This window comes from Schistocerca cancellata, chromosome 2 (assembly GCF_023864275.1).
Source record: "Schistocerca cancellata isolate TAMUIC-IGC-003103 chromosome 2, iqSchCanc2.1, whole genome shotgun sequence".
NCBI classification, from domain to species: domain Eukaryota; kingdom Metazoa; phylum Arthropoda; class Insecta; order Orthoptera; family Acrididae; genus Schistocerca; species Schistocerca cancellata.
In genome coordinates this window covers 1,037,492,282-1,037,509,184 of record NC_064627.1, presented here as the reverse complement: position 1 = coordinate 1,037,509,184, position 16,903 = coordinate 1,037,492,282, and the positions used below count along the sequence as shown (strand labels likewise).

The 16,903-nt window shown below is 38.1% G+C and overlaps 1 protein-coding gene across 5 annotated transcripts in view; it reads left to right on the top strand.

Moving 5' to 3' along the window:
- The window catches only part of LOC126163007 (Fanconi anemia group A protein-like), a 250,025-nt gene that overhangs the window by 30,641 nt on the left and 202,481 nt on the right, over window positions 1-16,903 (top strand). For 4 of the 5 annotated variants that reach the window (XM_049919866.1, XM_049919865.1, XM_049919869.1 and 1 more), the window contains exons 5-6: window positions 5,973-6,119; window positions 11,244-11,363. In XM_049919866.1, coding sequence (XP_049775823.1) covers window positions 5,973-6,119; window positions 11,244-11,363 — 267 coding nt within the window. The remainder of the gene's footprint in view (window positions 1-5,972; window positions 6,120-11,243; window positions 11,364-16,903) is intronic. The other variant, XM_049919870.1, reaches the window with a different exon arrangement.

Sequence of the window (16,903 nt, the reverse complement as noted above, 5' to 3'; positions counted from 1 at the left end):
CACCTTCAAACAAAACATCTGCCAAGCAAAATACAATCACAAGCAAAGTTTGCAAAATTCATTAAGAGTAAAGTCACGGAATGACAAAAATATGCAAAAAATAATGATATCGAATAGAATAGCTCTCGTACAAAGTAAGACATCACATGTGGCCTTCCACACCTCCAGTGCTCAACTGATGGAGAGTTGCTATTACAAAAGCTAACTACCAGAAAATGCCATAGGCTGGCAAGGCCACAGTGGATGCTGTGGCATTACTAGTGTCTATGAAAGTAATATTGTAATTCTGTCAGAGACAGCGAAGAATCTGAGGGAGCAGTTGAATGAAATGGACAGTGTCTTGAAAGGAGGATATAAGATGAGCATCAAAAAATGCAAAACGAGGATAATGGAATGTAGTTGAATTAAATCGGGTGATGCTGAGGGAATTACCGTATTTACTCGAATCTAAGCCGCACTTTTTTCCGTTTTTTTGTAATCCAAAAAGCCGCCTGCGGCTTAGAATCGAGTGCAAAGTAAGGGGAAGTTCTGAAAAATGTTGGTAGGTGCCGCCACAACTACCGTAGATTAGGAAATGAGACACTTAAAGTAGTAAATGAATTTTGATATTTAGGGAGCAAAGTAACTGATGATGGTTGAAGTAGAGAGGATATAAAATGTATGCTGGCAACGGCAAGAAAAGCGTTTCTGAAGAAGAGAAGTTTGTTAACATCAAGTATAGATTTAAGTGTGAGGAACTAGTTTCTGAAAGTATTTGTATGGAGCGTAGCCATGCATGGAAGTTAAACATGGACAATAAATAGTTTAGACAAGAAGAGAATAGAAGCTTTCGAAATGTGGTGCTACAGAAGAATGCTGAAGATTAGATGGATAGATCACATAAGTAATGAGGAGGTATTGAATAGAATTGGGAAGAAGAGAAATTTGTGGCACAACTTGACAAGAAGAAGGGATCGACTGGTTGGACATGTTCTGAGGCATCAAGGAATCACCAATTTAGTATTGGAGGGCAGCGCGGAGGGTAAACATCATAGAGGGAGACCAAAAGATGAATACACTAAGCAGATTCAGAAGGATGTAGGTTGCAGTAGGTACTGGGAGATGAAGAAGCTTGCACAGGATAGAGTAGCATGGAGAGCTGCATCAAACCAGTTTCTGGACTGAAGACCACAACAACAACATGAAAATAAATGAACATCTTGATGACAATAGTGTTAAAAATTTTACAGAAATAGAAATGATGACCTAAATATAACACTAAATGCAAAACATTCAAAAAAGTATACCAAGCTGTGAATAATGCTTACACTGTTTAGTTAGGACCAGTAGGGAGGGGAAAGAAAGGATAACAGAAGAGGGAAAAAGGGGGGGGGGGGACTGTGGGTGCAGCACATTTGGAGAATAACAAACTGATCACAATACAAAATTCATACAAAGAACCAAAAAATCTAAAGCAAAAAAATCATCCTTAGTACTAGATGACAAGAAATGCCCAAGCAGGCTGCTTATATAACAGAAGAAATCAGGGATGAGAGGGCCTCATCTGCATTACATAAATGGTGCCACTGCACCGATTGAATATTTAATACACCACTGTGTTTTCTAGTAATCTAGGCATCTGTAAGCAGTGTATGCTTTCCAAGTAATGCTAAACATTGTTTCATAATGAAGCAAAAATACAGAATATAAATTTGAGCATAATTACAAATTACCTATCAAAGATGAGACAGTAATGAAATACAATGTTTTTACAAAGCCTTGTGCTAATTACTATTAGAATGTGAGAGTAATTGTATATATTTGTGAAAGATGGGTAACTTTCAATCATTGAGAGCCTATCCAGGCTTAGCAACCACAAAGCACTGGAAATCATTTTCTGGTAGTTAAATTTTGTAAAAATGACTCTCTGTCAGCTGAGCACTGATGGTTAGAATGGACACATGTGACACCTTACTATTCTGTTTGGTATGATATTTTTTTTAATATTAGTGTAATACTTCCTGTATCTTCTCTCTTAATGAACTTTGTAGATTACACTCATACTTCTTCTTCTTCTTCTTCTTCTTCTGCCTTTGTCACCCATCAAAATGGCGTGGGCATGGCTGCTATCAGAATGTGCACTTTTTAATTTTTAAGGGGGCCCTGATGCCCTTCCTGTCACCATTCTGTAACCCCCTCCCAGGAGAGAATACATGCACTCCAGCTATCTGCATGTAGTGTTATCCATGTGAAAGTGTGCAATGTTTTTTGAAATGTTTGCAACTTGTGTAACTGAGGTGGGACCAGCCTGGTATTCACCTAGTTGGAAATGGGAAGCTGCCTAAAAGCCACACCCAGCCTGGCCAACACACCAGCCCTCACTGTTAATGAGCCAGGCAGATTCAGTCTGGGGCCAGCTTAAGTGCCCAAATCCTGGAAGCAGTGCATTAATGTGCTCTGCTATCGGGACGGGTAATTACGCTCGTACGTACAACTTTGTATTTTGTTCGGATAAAAAAAATCTATTTACCAAGCAGCTGCAGGAGATCACACACACATATTATGACTAAGGAAATCTGCGAGTTTTTGAAGCCGGTGGCTCCTTCTACTAGCAAAAGGGATGAAGGGGAGAGATGGAGAAGGTTTAGGAAATGGGGAGAGTTTGGAAAAGTTGCCCAGAACCCTGGGTCAGGAGAGACTGATTGTTGGGGACTGCACTATACCAGATTCCTCCTTCAGCCCTTCTGACGGAAGAAGGAGCCACTGACTCTGAAAGCTCACAGATTTTCTTAACCTTTATCTGTGTGTGTTCACCTGTTGCCACTTGCTGAGTAGATTTTTATCTATCCAGTTCCTTTATATTTTCATTGATATATTTGTATTTTGTTTGGCAGACATTCTGAAGAAACATGCCAATATAAAAATTTTGTGAACAACAAAGTGACCAGTTCATTTCTAGTGACCCATTAAGAATTGATATAATAAGTATTCTCAAGTTTAAGTCATGGTTGCAGGCCTCCTGCTTGACTGTATGTTGCATTTGAAGTTCACACTGTTTAATCACTAGACTGATTCCAGTAGCATATTACCAATAACAATAATCTAAAAGTAGCTGGATTTTTCTTCTTGCTTGGATATAATTCTATTATCTTCTGTGCGGTTTGAGATTTTCTTGACATAATTACTGCTTCTGTGGTTCATGGACATTGCATTGGATAGTGCTGTGAAAGCTGCACAATATTTCAGTGAGACAGCTGCTAGGACTAGAGTTAGCTCAGATCCAGGGAGCTTATGAGTAGCCTTCTGCGCTCTGTATTTATACAAAATGGGTACTCTGATAAACAGATTTGAAATGCATTTCAGCCTGCACACACAAAACTTCAAGAGCAGCCAGAAGAAATTGAGAACTCCACTAAGATAGTTTCTCTACACTATGTTGGTTGGTGTGTCCTTTAAGATCGGCAAGCTGTTCAAGAAACATCAAATAAAATATCTCTTCCGCCCTGCAGCGCAAGTGGAAACGATGCTGGGTTCCGTTAAAGACAACCTTGGTCTAAGGAGACCAGGGATATATAAAATCCCTTGCCAGTGTGGGAAATCATACATTGGCCAGACATGTCACACTGTTAATGACAGATGCACTGAATATAGTGGTCACAAAAGATTTGGCGGGCTAGAAAGGTCTTCTTTTGCTGAACACTGTCTTGACACGACATAGCATGAACTACCGGGAGACAAAAATCCTTTTGTCTGCCTCCACATACTGGGACTCCATCATTAAAGAAGCAGTCAAAATACAAATAAGTATGGTCAATAGAGACAAGGGACTGGTGGTACTAAGGCATCATCAGCTACAGACAAATGAAATCAGGTCAATACAGACAGGGAATTGGAGTCAACACACTTATACTGGCCAGTGTGCATGGTGTACCACAATTTGTGGCCATGCTTTTCCTGTGTTGCACGCGAAGTCTGTGGTCCATTTCTCTGGAAGGGAGTACTGGATGTTGTTGTCCTCTATGTACAATGATGTTGTAACCTCACTGCATGGCGCCTGCACTTTTCTAGGGAGCCACCACATATATTGGCGAGCCACTGCAGCAACATGCCAGTTAGCACCTGAAGATGACTAGCAGCTGTCTCGTTGTGCAGCTTTTGCAACATTATCTGACGTGACACCTATGAACCACTGAAGCATATAATCTTTCGTGTATCCACATATAAGACAAATTGATCAGCCAGTTTAGTCAGCCTGAGAATATCTGTGGTTCTTTGGACTAGTAAAGCAGATTCCTTGGAAGAAGTATGACAGTGAATCAGTACAGGCATTAGCGTGAGTTGTTAGGACTTTAAAATTAAACCTACAAAGAAGCTGATGATAGTTTTGTCTTTGCTGCATTGAGTTAACTTACAGTTATTCAAAGATGAAATCTGTCTGTATGCTTATACAGTTGAGAAAAAAAAAGTTTATTGTGTTACTAACACTATCTAACCACTTAACACAGAGAACAAGAGTACTTCCACAAAATTCCGTGGGGAAGTTCTAATGTTATCTTTATTTCTGACATGCACTCCAACAACAAGCATTTATTTCAGTCAGCTGAAAACAAATTTGGAATGTTTCGTCATGCTTAACAGCGTTCTATGTTTTATTTATACTTTTATTTCATGTGCTTGTTAACAGTTTCTCATTTTACATTCTATTGTTGTTTCTTTTTTTAGAAGAGTGTACAATGTAATTGTGATCTTGACTGTGAATTGTAGAAAAACATATGACTTTATTAGCTGAAATTGTTTAAAAAATCACTTTTTCTGAAGACATTCCATGTTCTCGTACTTTTGACGTCAGTCATGACATAATGTTGAATATCTTTCAGATATCAGGAAATACATAATTCATGTTTTGATTACTTCCATGAGATAAAAGATAAATTTGAAAAGTGAGTACTGAAAATCATGTGAGAATTATTTCCTAACTCTGTGCTGACCTTTGAAGAAAATCTTTTTGCTTTGTAGATATGTCATTGTTTTGAAACATGTAGTGTTTCATAGAATCCTATAACGGATAGACGTTAAGGATGTTGATTTTTGAATATAAATGTGAGGTAAGTGCGACTTTCTGTGCACAGTATGGTCTACCTTTCGTCATTGTCATCTTTTCTTGTGTCACAAAATCAGCAGCTGAACAGTGTTAGCAGTAACAACAACATCAACTGCAGCTGCTGTTACCATTTCATCCTGTGTGTTCCTACTCTTGCACTACATGTCCCTAGGTTCTGAGTGAATTATCCTTTCCTTATAAGCTTTTGTATCTTTCCCCGTAACAGATTATCTGTGTGTACATGTAGCTGTTCTTGTATGTTGTCCTGAACTGTTTCAGTAGAAGTCTAGTAGTTTGGAATACAATCAGCAGTTAAGATAGAAATATAATCCAGAAAAAAGGAAACTTCTGCGTACCATAGTTTGAGAAGAGAAGAGACACACATCCATGTGAATGTACTCTTACTCCTACCATGTTAATATTCAGTACAAGTAGGTATGTCTAGCTGCACAATTAACCACATCCTTCATATTTTTTGATCACACATGACCTATGGAATCAGAGTGAGGGGGCGCAGTGGTTAGGACACTGGACTCACATTCGGGAAGATGATGCTTTAAATCCGCATCTGGCCATCCTGATTTGTGTTTTTTGTGGTTTTCCTAAATCGTTCCAGACAAGTGGGTTCCTGTGAAAAGGACACAGCTGACTATCTTCTCCATTCTTTCATAATCCAAACCTGTGTTCTGTCTAATGATATTTCTGTCGACAGAATGTTGAACTCTAATCGTCCTTCCAGCCTAAAATTAGATAATGTAATTTTGACATCTTATCTTGTTGTTGTATAACTGTATTTGTTCTCGTTCAACTTTGTTGAACTTTTTGTGTGAAACTCTTATTTTCATGTTTTACAAATGGTGGAAACCATAAAGTTTTGTGAAATCCTTTTCAGGCATTGTCATTTCTAAAGAAATTTGAAGATGATAGGACTAGTCATTTATATGCTACAGATGTACCAAGTACCGCAGCTGTGATTTGTGCAAATGCCATTAGAAAAATTATATCTACAGGAGATGAGCAGGATTTAGTATCCAACCAGGTAATGGTCAGATTTGGTAATTCTGGATTTTTTTTTTTTTTTTAACATTGTGTGGGCTTGCTAATCATAATAATACACATAATAAATTTTAAACAGCCAGGATTAAAATTGGATGCTGAACAGTATAGTTAGATTATGAACTTCTTCAGTATGCAAACAAACCTAACCTTTGTGTACACTGTTTTCCAGCCACATCTTCTTTGTCAGCTCTGTTAGTCCAGCAAATCATCCAAGAAATGGAGAAAGGTATTGGCAGATTATAGGCACTGAAGGGTTCTCCACTTTACATTTTAGGACAAATTTAGAGAACTAGTATTTGAAGAAGAATGTGACAGTTCTATTACAGTCATTGCATTTGAACCTGTGAGCTTGGGTTATGAGTTGTGTCTGGGTGGCTTAATTAGTAAGAACATTTTTTGCAAAAGATAAGGTTCTGGGTTCAAGTTCCAATGTGCCACAGTTTTAAACTGCCAGGAATTTTCAAAACAATGTGCACTCTGCTGCTGAGTCAAAAATTCACTCTAGTAGTTCCTGTTACCAACACAGTGCTCAAGTTCACCCCAAGACCAGCTTATTTTCACTGTTATGACCAACTAGATAGAGAGGTCTCTAAAGGCAACTCCCCCTGGCCATTCATACTTCCAACAACACACATCTTAAGGGTCAGGTTCTCAAGAGTCACATTTATCAGAAGACATCTGTTTCCTGAACAGAGGCCAGACATCCTGTTTCAACTCAACCACAGTTTATTGTTGACCATTGACCTTTCCTTCTGTGTACTTTCGTTTCTGAAATTGTCAAGTATGAAATGAACTGATTTTAATCCAACTGACCATTTACTTATTAGAATACACTTTCTTTAACAGGAAGCTACCAAAAATAAATGCTCAGGAAAAAACCTTGATGATGTACTGCCAGTTGGATTTGAACATAATCAGGATCATATTAGAAGCATGATTCACTATGTGCTATGTCTATACCAGAGATTACAGGAAACTTTAAGAGACAGCCTGTTACCTTGTGAAATGAGGAACGGAATGAAGTCCAGACCACACCACACAACCTGGCAATCTTTCATGCCAAAGGCCAAAATCTTGGTGAATATTAAAAAAAGCAGAAAGAAAGCATGGCAAGAGTTTCTGAATTGCATTAATTATCCTACGCAAGCCAGAAAAGATGGTATAACGTGACCTGAGACATTGGTCGGACTGTCTTTGTTGACGTTAAGGGGATCGGGTTGGTTCTCCCTGCTGGTCAGGCTTGTTAGGGTTTCCCCCTTTGTCCAGCCAAAATATTATTATTACCAGAAGTTATCTAAAACTGATCCTTGTGTCATTAGTGAAATCTTGTCATATATTCTTGGATTGTATTTGTGGTTAGCTGCCTTTTGTTTTTGTTGTCTCGACTGCCTACCTGGAATATTAGTGTATGGCATTGCGCCCTCAGTGTCTTTCATGACCACATGGCTATACAAAATACTCTTGTGGAATTCCAAGATTTCATTGGCAAATGGATCAGCAGGTGTATTCATTCTTATTGTTTCTTTATCTTTCTATCTCAAGTACATTGATATTTAAGTTAAAGGTGATTAGTTTTGATCGTATGCATTTATTATCGAACCATGTCCCCAGTTGTTCTTAAATAATTGATAAAATAGCCTCTATACATTTTGAACTATCCATAACTATTCAACTTTGAACAATCTGTGTCTTTAATGTAAGAACCTACTAAGCACTGACATTAAAGAATCATTGTGTTCACAGTTGAAGAATTTCGACTCGGTAAACACCCAGTTCTTTAAAGAATCAAACTCCCATGCATAAAATGTCTTCAGACTCCTGAGTACTTTACAAGTGAGCTAGTTAAATATCTGATTTTAAACATATAAACAAGAAAAATTTTAGGAAAGGTTTTACATTATGCTTCAAGTTCATTGGAAATGGCTAAGTGCTCTCATTGAGCAAAAACTAGTTTTTTATGCATTTGAATCTTTATGATGTCGTGTCTCCTGAACTATGTGTCTCACAATGATATGATTGTCCTGGTACTTCAGTAATATCGGTAAATACTGTCTGCAAGCTGTTTTATGACTAGACTTGGTAGTAACGAAGTAATAAATAAAAATGTCATTCCTGATGATGTAGTCTGCATAAATGTACTAAGTGATGAAAGTTTTTCCTTTCACAATTTTGTGAAGGGTGCCAGCAAGAAAAAGTTTCAGGAAGATTTGAAATTATATGTGAAGTTTATTGGAAGTTGCTAAATGCTTTCGTTCTCAAATACTGAATGAATATAGTCCAGGTATTTGTGTCACTTACGCTGCATCAAGATGAAACACTCAATTTGTAACTGAAGTACTTGTTGAATTGTGTTAAACTTCCAACATAAGATGATACCTCATAATGAGTAGATTATGACAGCATTTTAAATTTTTAAATTCATTCAACAGTTAAACCAAATATTGAAAATCAAATGTTTGTTACCCCTGGAGTCGACCTCCAACTAGTACCGAGTTTCCGGATAACATTATAGTAATATAAATACCGTATTTACCCGAATCTAAGCCGCACTCGAATCTAAGCCGCACCTGAAAAATGAGACTCGAAACAAAGGAAAAAAAGATTTCCCGAATCTAAGCCGCACCTGAAATTTGAGACTCGAAATTCAAGGGGAGAGAAAAGTTTTAGGCCGCACCTCCAAATCGAAACAAAGTTGGTCCATTGTAATATGAGACACAATTTAGTTCGAATGAATGACGATACAGCTACAGTAGTTTGGTTCGAGTCGTAAGCTTTACCAGGTAGCCATTGCTATGCGTCAGGCGCTCCGTCCGTATTTATACGGGTACCCTTCCTTTTTCACGTGCTTCGTCTGGTTTGAATCGATTGCTTATTTTGTTTGATCTGATAAGTGCCGTTTTCTCTGTTATAGGTGTTTACGTCACTCTAAGCTGAAAATGCATCACTGTACTGTGTCATGCATTGTTTGTCGCATTCTGATAGTGCGTGTTTACGGCCTGTCGCCGTTCGCGGCATGGCTTGCTTTTGTGCGCGCTACCGCCGCTTACAACTAAAAAAAAGGCGAATCGTCTCATTAGCGAAGCAATGTCAAGAGACTGCTATTTGTTGTTACTTACACTGCTGCTTTCTTTGAGAATGATCAACAAGAACCAATTAATAGGCTGCGTATGATAGAACATGTTCTGAGCGAGAGTTAGGCGAAAATTTTTCTCCGTTTGAAAATCTTTGCGGCCGCTTCTTTAGTACATCAAATTCTGCACAGAAATTAGTCATCTTAGATTTAAAAATCTAGTCAGTTGCCGTGGTTCATTTCTGACTGTATCACTATTAGGCTAAGAATAATACGAATATAAACATACACGATAAGTGTATTCTTCCGCGTTTGCTGTTGTCTCACTCTAGTTTTGTAGTTTATTAGGCAGACAAGATTTAAATGAGATAGCAACAAACACGGAAGAAAACGTGGCAAAATGTTTATATTCGTATTATTCTTATGGTGAATGGTGAAGACAATACTGCTTGTGATTCACATTTCGTCAGGTTCCTATTAGCAACCATCTCTTCTCACAGGTAGGAAAAAATTCAGAACGTAGAGTTGGCCATATTGAAAAAACATCCCAAACAGTCTTGCCAGTCGGATTTTTGTAGTACATTGAAATTCTAATACATTCGAAGATGAACAATACGGAATTTGCATTTACTTCGTTGGATAATGTATGAAAATGTAGTGGTCGAAACTCGGGGCGGAGAAAAAAAAAAGCTCGTCTTCCCCCTTTTTTTTTAATTTATTTACTGACGCAGAGGTTTTGGCGCCAGTATTTATCTTTGTGCCTACAAAGCATGTCTGTGTAGCGCTACATATATTCGACGGCAGAAGTTAGTTGTGGCGGCACCTACCAACATTTTTCAGAACTTCCGCTTGCTTTGCACTCGATTCTAAGCCGCAGGCGGTTTTTTGGATTACAAAAACCGGAAAAAAAGTGCGGCTTAGATTCGAGTAAATACGGTAGCTCAAAATGTATAGATGTTGTTTCATTACTTATTTTAGAACTGCTTAGCTAATGGTTTGATAATGAACAGATATGTTCAAAGCTAGTCACCATTAACTCAAATATCAATGCAATAGAAATGTAAAAATAAAGAAATAAAGAACTCTTCATGGTGTTTAAGTTAAAAATGTAGCATCAACCCCTTACGACTTCTTGTCACCATGTGGTGGTCCACATTTGCCATCTGCTGCCTGACAAGCCTTCCCATGCATGTGTAAATTTGGCCTACTTTTGAAAGATTGTGGATCCTACATTTGGTATTTTTAACTCCTAAAATGATGGCAGTGACAGCTGGCAGAAGCTTGAGAATTATAACTCAACTGGTGGTACTTGAAATCCAAGAGCATTTTGTTCAGTTTGTGATGTTGGTGTGTAATTGACATTTATCAGTCTCTCAAACATCCATCTGTTAGCTTACTCTTTGTGGCCTGTGGGCATGGAGTTAACTTAAGCTTGTCACTGATTAGCTGTCCTTACTTGCCGTAGGATTTCCATGGAAGTTTTTATCAAAGATAATCCTTGAAAGACTTTCATCATAGTCGAGTATGTTTGCATGTCTTAACATAGGTATAGAGCAAATGTATTGTTTAATGCAATTGTCATAATATTCTAACAATATTGTAGCAGAGATGCTGAGCATCTCTGTTGTATGATGAGTAGCAACTGTCCTTTTCTAATATTGTTATATTCCACCCTGGCTTTTTCAGTGTTTGATTTTGTCATAGTATCCTGTTTGTTTGTTGTCAAGTAATTAAGACATTGCATGTGCACAAGTTTGTAAATTGAGACTCCAGGCATTTGAAAGGCAGTAAAATAAAATTTTTAAAATTAAGTGGAAATGTGTGTGGAATTTTCTGTACAATTAATGCAGACATTACTTCTACAGCCACATACCAGAAATACCTTATAGAGAAATAAAAAATGATAATCGTGTTATGTGCTATACTTGCTTTCTGCGAAAAATTTTAAAAAGCTGAAAGTTAGCGTATTACATTATTTGTGGGTATTGCACTACTTTTACATTCAAGCTTTTATGAGTATTTGTTTTCTTTCAGAGAGATTTATTGAATTCTGAAAAGAGGGAACAGTGTGAATCACTAATTACTATAATGAAAAAACTTGTGGGAAAGAGTAGATTTAACATTGCTGGTTTCCAGAATGATTTTAATCAAGTTGTAAGTAAAATTTCAATAATAACTGTGCTTCATTTCCAACATTATTGATTTCTGATTATTTAAAATCCAGTTCTTGTCTGGCTTATTTTTGCACTTAGAATTCTTAAGAGATGTGACTCACATAGCTTTAATTTTTTAACAGTTATGTAATAAATTGTAGTGTATTGCATAAAATGTTCACATAACCATCACAACCCTTCCGACTCACAAAGAGAACTGTTCTGGAACTTTCTGTCACAACATTTCTCCCACCTTACCCTTCCGCAAGGAACTCCCTTTAGATTTAAACTTAAGCCTAAAGCCATTACTCATTACAGCTTTAATTACAAATGTCCATAATACTTTTAAAACTAATATCTACTTAACAATATGGAGAGATTAATGCAGAAAACATTATTTACAGCTATACATTTAAAACACAGTTACAGATTATTGGTTGCGTTCTTCGCAGGATGGTGGCAGCACTTTACAGCGGCGAGCTGCCTTACTTTACCCTGCTGCCATTAGATGGCATATGCGCACTCCGCAATCTGTCATCTCACTGCTTGCTTTATACAGGACTTTTACACTTGTCCTGCTAGCAATCATATATTTTTTTAAAGTTATGACAGATAATACCGGAATAACTTCTACAAAATGAAATGGAACAGTTCCTACACTGTGTGATGCATACTTGTGTCATTATAATTGTTAGTTTTGTAAAATTATGTTATGGTTTTGTCATTCTGTGAAGTGCAAACAGTTAATGAAGTTTCCAGAATGAGATTTTCACTCTGCAGCGGAGTGTGCGCTGATATGAAACTTCGTGGCAGATTAAAACTGTGTGCCCGACCAAGACTCGAACTCAGGACCTTTGCCTTTCGCGGGCAAGTGCTCTACCATCTGAGCTACCAAAGCACGACTCACGCCCGGTACTCACAGCTTTACTTCTGCCAGTATCTTGTCTCCTACCCTCCAAACTTTACAGAAGCTCTCCTGCGAACCTTGCAGAACTAGCACTCCTGAAAGAAAGGATATAGCGGAGACATGGCTTAGCCACAGCCTGGGGGATGTTTCCAGAATGAGATTTTCACTCTGCAGCAGAATGTGCGCTGATATGAAACTTCCTGGCAGATTAAAATTGTGTGCCCGACCGAGACTCGAACTCGGGACCTTTGCCTTTCGCGGGCAAGTGCTCTACCATTTGAGCTACCGAAGCACGACTCACGCCCGGTACTCACAGCTTTACTTCTGCCAGTATCTCGTCTCCTACCTTCCATACTTTACAGAAGGTCTCCTGCGACTGCTTCTGTCATGCTGAAATCATATTCTTTGCTTATAACCAGTAAACCTTTGCAATTAGACACCAAAAAGTCATCACATAATGTTCTGAATTCACTACAACTTCACGACTGCTCTCATCCTCAAAAAAGTATAGGTCATTTATTCCTCAAGCCAATATCACAGACCATACAGCAACTTTTGGTGAGTGAAGGGGTTTCTCATGCTTCTATTTAGGAGTCATTGCACTCTGATAACAGCAATTTTGCTTATTAACATGACTGTTCAGGTGAAAATGGGCTTCATAAGAAAAAAAGATGTTGTTAAGTGAAGGGCATTCAGTCACATCATTAACAAACTGCAGCCTATGTCTGGAATCCTGAGGCTTTAATTCTTGCACCATTTTGATTTTGTAAGGGTGCAATTTAAGGTCTTTTTGCAGAATTTGGTGTAGTGATGCATATTTAAAGAATTTGTACGCTTCGAATGGAGAGGTTAGGATCATCACGAACAGGCTGATTTACACTTTCCATGGCTCGGTCGCCTGGATTTTGGTTTGGCCAGTGTTCTTCTGCATAATCTTTCATTGATTGTATCAGTACCTGTTTGACTGTGATGTATTGTGAAATTTTGAACATTTGCAAGTGCCGCAATAAACTAATATTGTTATCGTCAATTATAGGCTTAAACTAAATTGTGCTCATAAAATTTTTAAAGACAGTAGGCCTCTCCTTGTTCAAAACAACCTTTCTCTAATTCCATTGACCTATTACGTGAGAAATAGGTTAGTTTCAGAATTTTCGGATGCTTACAAAATTATATTTTTGTGAGTTAATGGTACGTGTGTTTTGGGTAGGTAATTTAATTTGTAGCAAATCAGCATTTGTGGTTCACAATTCAGCCAGACTATACATCATCCCTGAATTTCATTGTATATAAACTCAAATAAACGTGCATTTTTGAGGATTTTTGGAAGCTACCATTGTCCTTTCCATAATCTACAAGCAGTCATAACTAAATTAGCTTCTGTAGCATATTTTCTAACTACCATTCTTATGCATCTAGTTTTCCCTTAAAGAGAAGTAGTCCTATATATTGTCTGCATTGATCATAAATTAACTCGATTTTCGAGTTTGCTAACAACTGTAATTAACATTAAAACATTTTAGGAAACTAGTAATTTCTACCACAGGTTTTTGTGATGCCTTAATAGAAATCTCACTTTGTGCATCTGCTTCAGTTCTTACAGGGAAATAGCAACTTCTTAGCTCAACAGATTAAAATATAATCAGCAGATGTAATGGAAAGTCCTTTGTTCAGTGCCTTGCAATGCAATGCACCAGCAAGATGCAACTCCACTGTGAATGCTGTTCCCAAACACGGGATAAGTTGGTTGACATTTGTAAGCAGCTGGAAATGATGACAGTTGCTGCGAATTGGTGTGTTGGAATAGCTCCCGAGAGTCATGTACGTAAGACACCTCTACCAGAGGTGTCTCAAGTACTATCCTCTCCTGTGGATCCTGTCTCCTCTGCAGAAAGTACAGGATCTTTCATTACCCATCCACTTGATTGTGAGTGGCATGTCAATGGTGGATCTAGGTGTCCCATACAGGGTGGACAGGGACCAGGGAGAACTCAAGGTGTTGTACCAATCTCCCTGACCAACAAGTTAGAGGTACTGTATTTCACTGCAACTGAAACAGTGGGATTCACTTCACCTGTGTTGGGGAAATCTGTTTTGTCCAGTGTCAGGAGGAGGCAAACACAAAATGGTAGGGGTCTATTAATTGTCAGCAGTTCAAACGTATGGCAAATGATGGCACCCCCTTAGTGAAAAGGCAGCAAGGGACAAAAAAGGACACCAGGTGCACTCAGTGTGTATGCCTGGGAACCTCATTCAACCTGTTGAAGAGGCTATTCCAGCAGCCATTGAGGGAACAGGGTGCAACCAGCTGCAGATTGTGACACACATGGGAACAAATAATGCCTGTCATCTGGGCTCTAAAGTCATTCTTGGGTCATTCCAGTGGCTGGCAGAGCAGATTGAGAAGACCAGCCTTGTGCTTGGAGTTTCAACAAAGCTCACAATTTGCAGCATTGTTGCCAGAACTGATCATGACCCTTTGCTTGTGAGTCAAGTGGAAGGACTGAACCAGAGACTTCGAAAGTTTTATGACAAGCTAGGTTGCGGCTTTCTGGACTTGCGTCATAGGACTGAAAACTGTAGGGTCCTCTAAATAGCTCAGGTGTGCACTACACATTGTAGCTGTTTGTGTGGGTGGAGTGCACACAAGAGTTTTTTTTAGATTGGGTGACTCTCCATCCAACCCAGATAACGATGGCTGTAGGAAACCTAGAAGTATCAGTGTAAGATTGAAAGAAATGCCTGTCACAGGTGATAGTAATTAAATCCTAATGGTAAACTGCCGAAGCATTTGAAACAAAGTGCCAGAGTTTGAAGTGCTCATGAAAAGCAGTGAACTCACATAATACTAGGTACAAAATGCTGGTTGAAACCTGAAATTGACAGCAGTCGGATTTTTGGGAAAAATTTAAGTATATATCGAAAGAAGAGGCAAATTGGAAATGGAGGTAGTGTATTTGTCGCAGCAAACAATAAACTCAAATCCACCAAGATAGAAACTGAAGCTGCATGTGAAATTGTTTGGGGAAGACTCAGTATCAGAGTTTGGCATAAAATGATAATTGGGTCCTTCTATTTCCCACCAAACTTCCGAGAAAACCTCAGTTCACTTGTACGTAAGTTCCCCAATAATACTGTAATCATTGATGGAAACTTCAGTCATCCAACAATTAATTGGAAAAATTACAATTTTGTTAGTGGTGGGCATGATAAGGCATCCTGTGAAACTTTACTAAATGCCTCCTCTGAAAACTACCTATAACAGATAGTTATGAACCCCACTCATGATGGAAGTATATTGGATGTAATGGCATCTAATAGAACTGACCTGTTTGAGATATTCACTTCAAAACTGGTATCAGTGACTATGTCGTGGCTGTGGCAACAATGATTACCAAAGTACAAAGGGCATTTAAAACAATCAGAAAGATGTATATGTTCAGTAAACTAGGAAAAAAATCAGTAATGTCATATCTCAATGAGGAACTTTAAACTTTCAGCACAGGTCAGGAGCATGTAGAGGAACTCTGGCTCAAGTTTAAAAGAATAGTTGACCTCACACTGGATAGATATGTACCCAGTACAACAGTTCATAATGGGGAGGAACCTCCATGGTATACAGTCACTGAGAAGAAACTTCTGAAGAAACAGAGATTACTGGATAAAAGGTGTAAAACAAAGCACAGGCCTATAGATAGAGAGATGCTGGATGAAATGCATTTGGCTGTCAAGAGAGCAATGTGTCATGCCTTCAATGACTACCATAGTGGAGTATTGTCAGATGACATTTCACAAAATCCAAAGAAATTCTGGTCGTATGTAAAGGCTGTTAGTGGCACTAAAGTTAGGGTTCAGTCCCTAACAAATGAGATATAAACTGAAATTGAGGGTAGCAAAGCAAAAGATGAAATGCAGAACTCCATTTTCAAATGTTCCTTTACTAAGGGAAACCCTGGAGAATTGCCCCAGTTTAATCCGTGTAGCTCTGAAAAGATGAATGAAATAAGTATTAGCATCAGTAGTGTTGAGAAACAGCTGAAATTGTTAACCCTTAACCTGAAACATCTCTGAAATGTGCGTAACTGGAAACAAGTGGTCTCTCAGACCACCTAATATTTTATATCACAGAATTCCACATAAGTTGACAGAAATCAAGTAAATAGTCAGTTAATTCATGTTATAAGCAAATTTAGTATTTTTCAGCCTATATAATTACTTTTTTGTTTAAATTACATAAAATAAACATGAAATATCACAAGTACGTGGAGTCATTCAGTGTCAGATTTCATATGATTTCCACCACTGTTATACCAGACAACACACAGCAAACACAGTACTTTTATGGTAAAAATAATTTCCAATGGGAACATTCTGAGCCTGTTAGAACAAGAAGAATCCCAGAGCACAGCATTCTGAAAGGGGGAATGCCTAGCCTAACAGCAAAACATCGAAGTTGGTGACAAAGTCCTACTAAATCTCAAATATGGGTGTATTTATTTGATGATGTCATGATAGATGAAATAGTTTTACATACAAATGTTAAACTGACTAAAATAATGGCAAAATTGCAGAAAACAATTAATCCATCCAATTACAGAGATACTGACAACATTGAAATCAAAGCTTTCATAGGC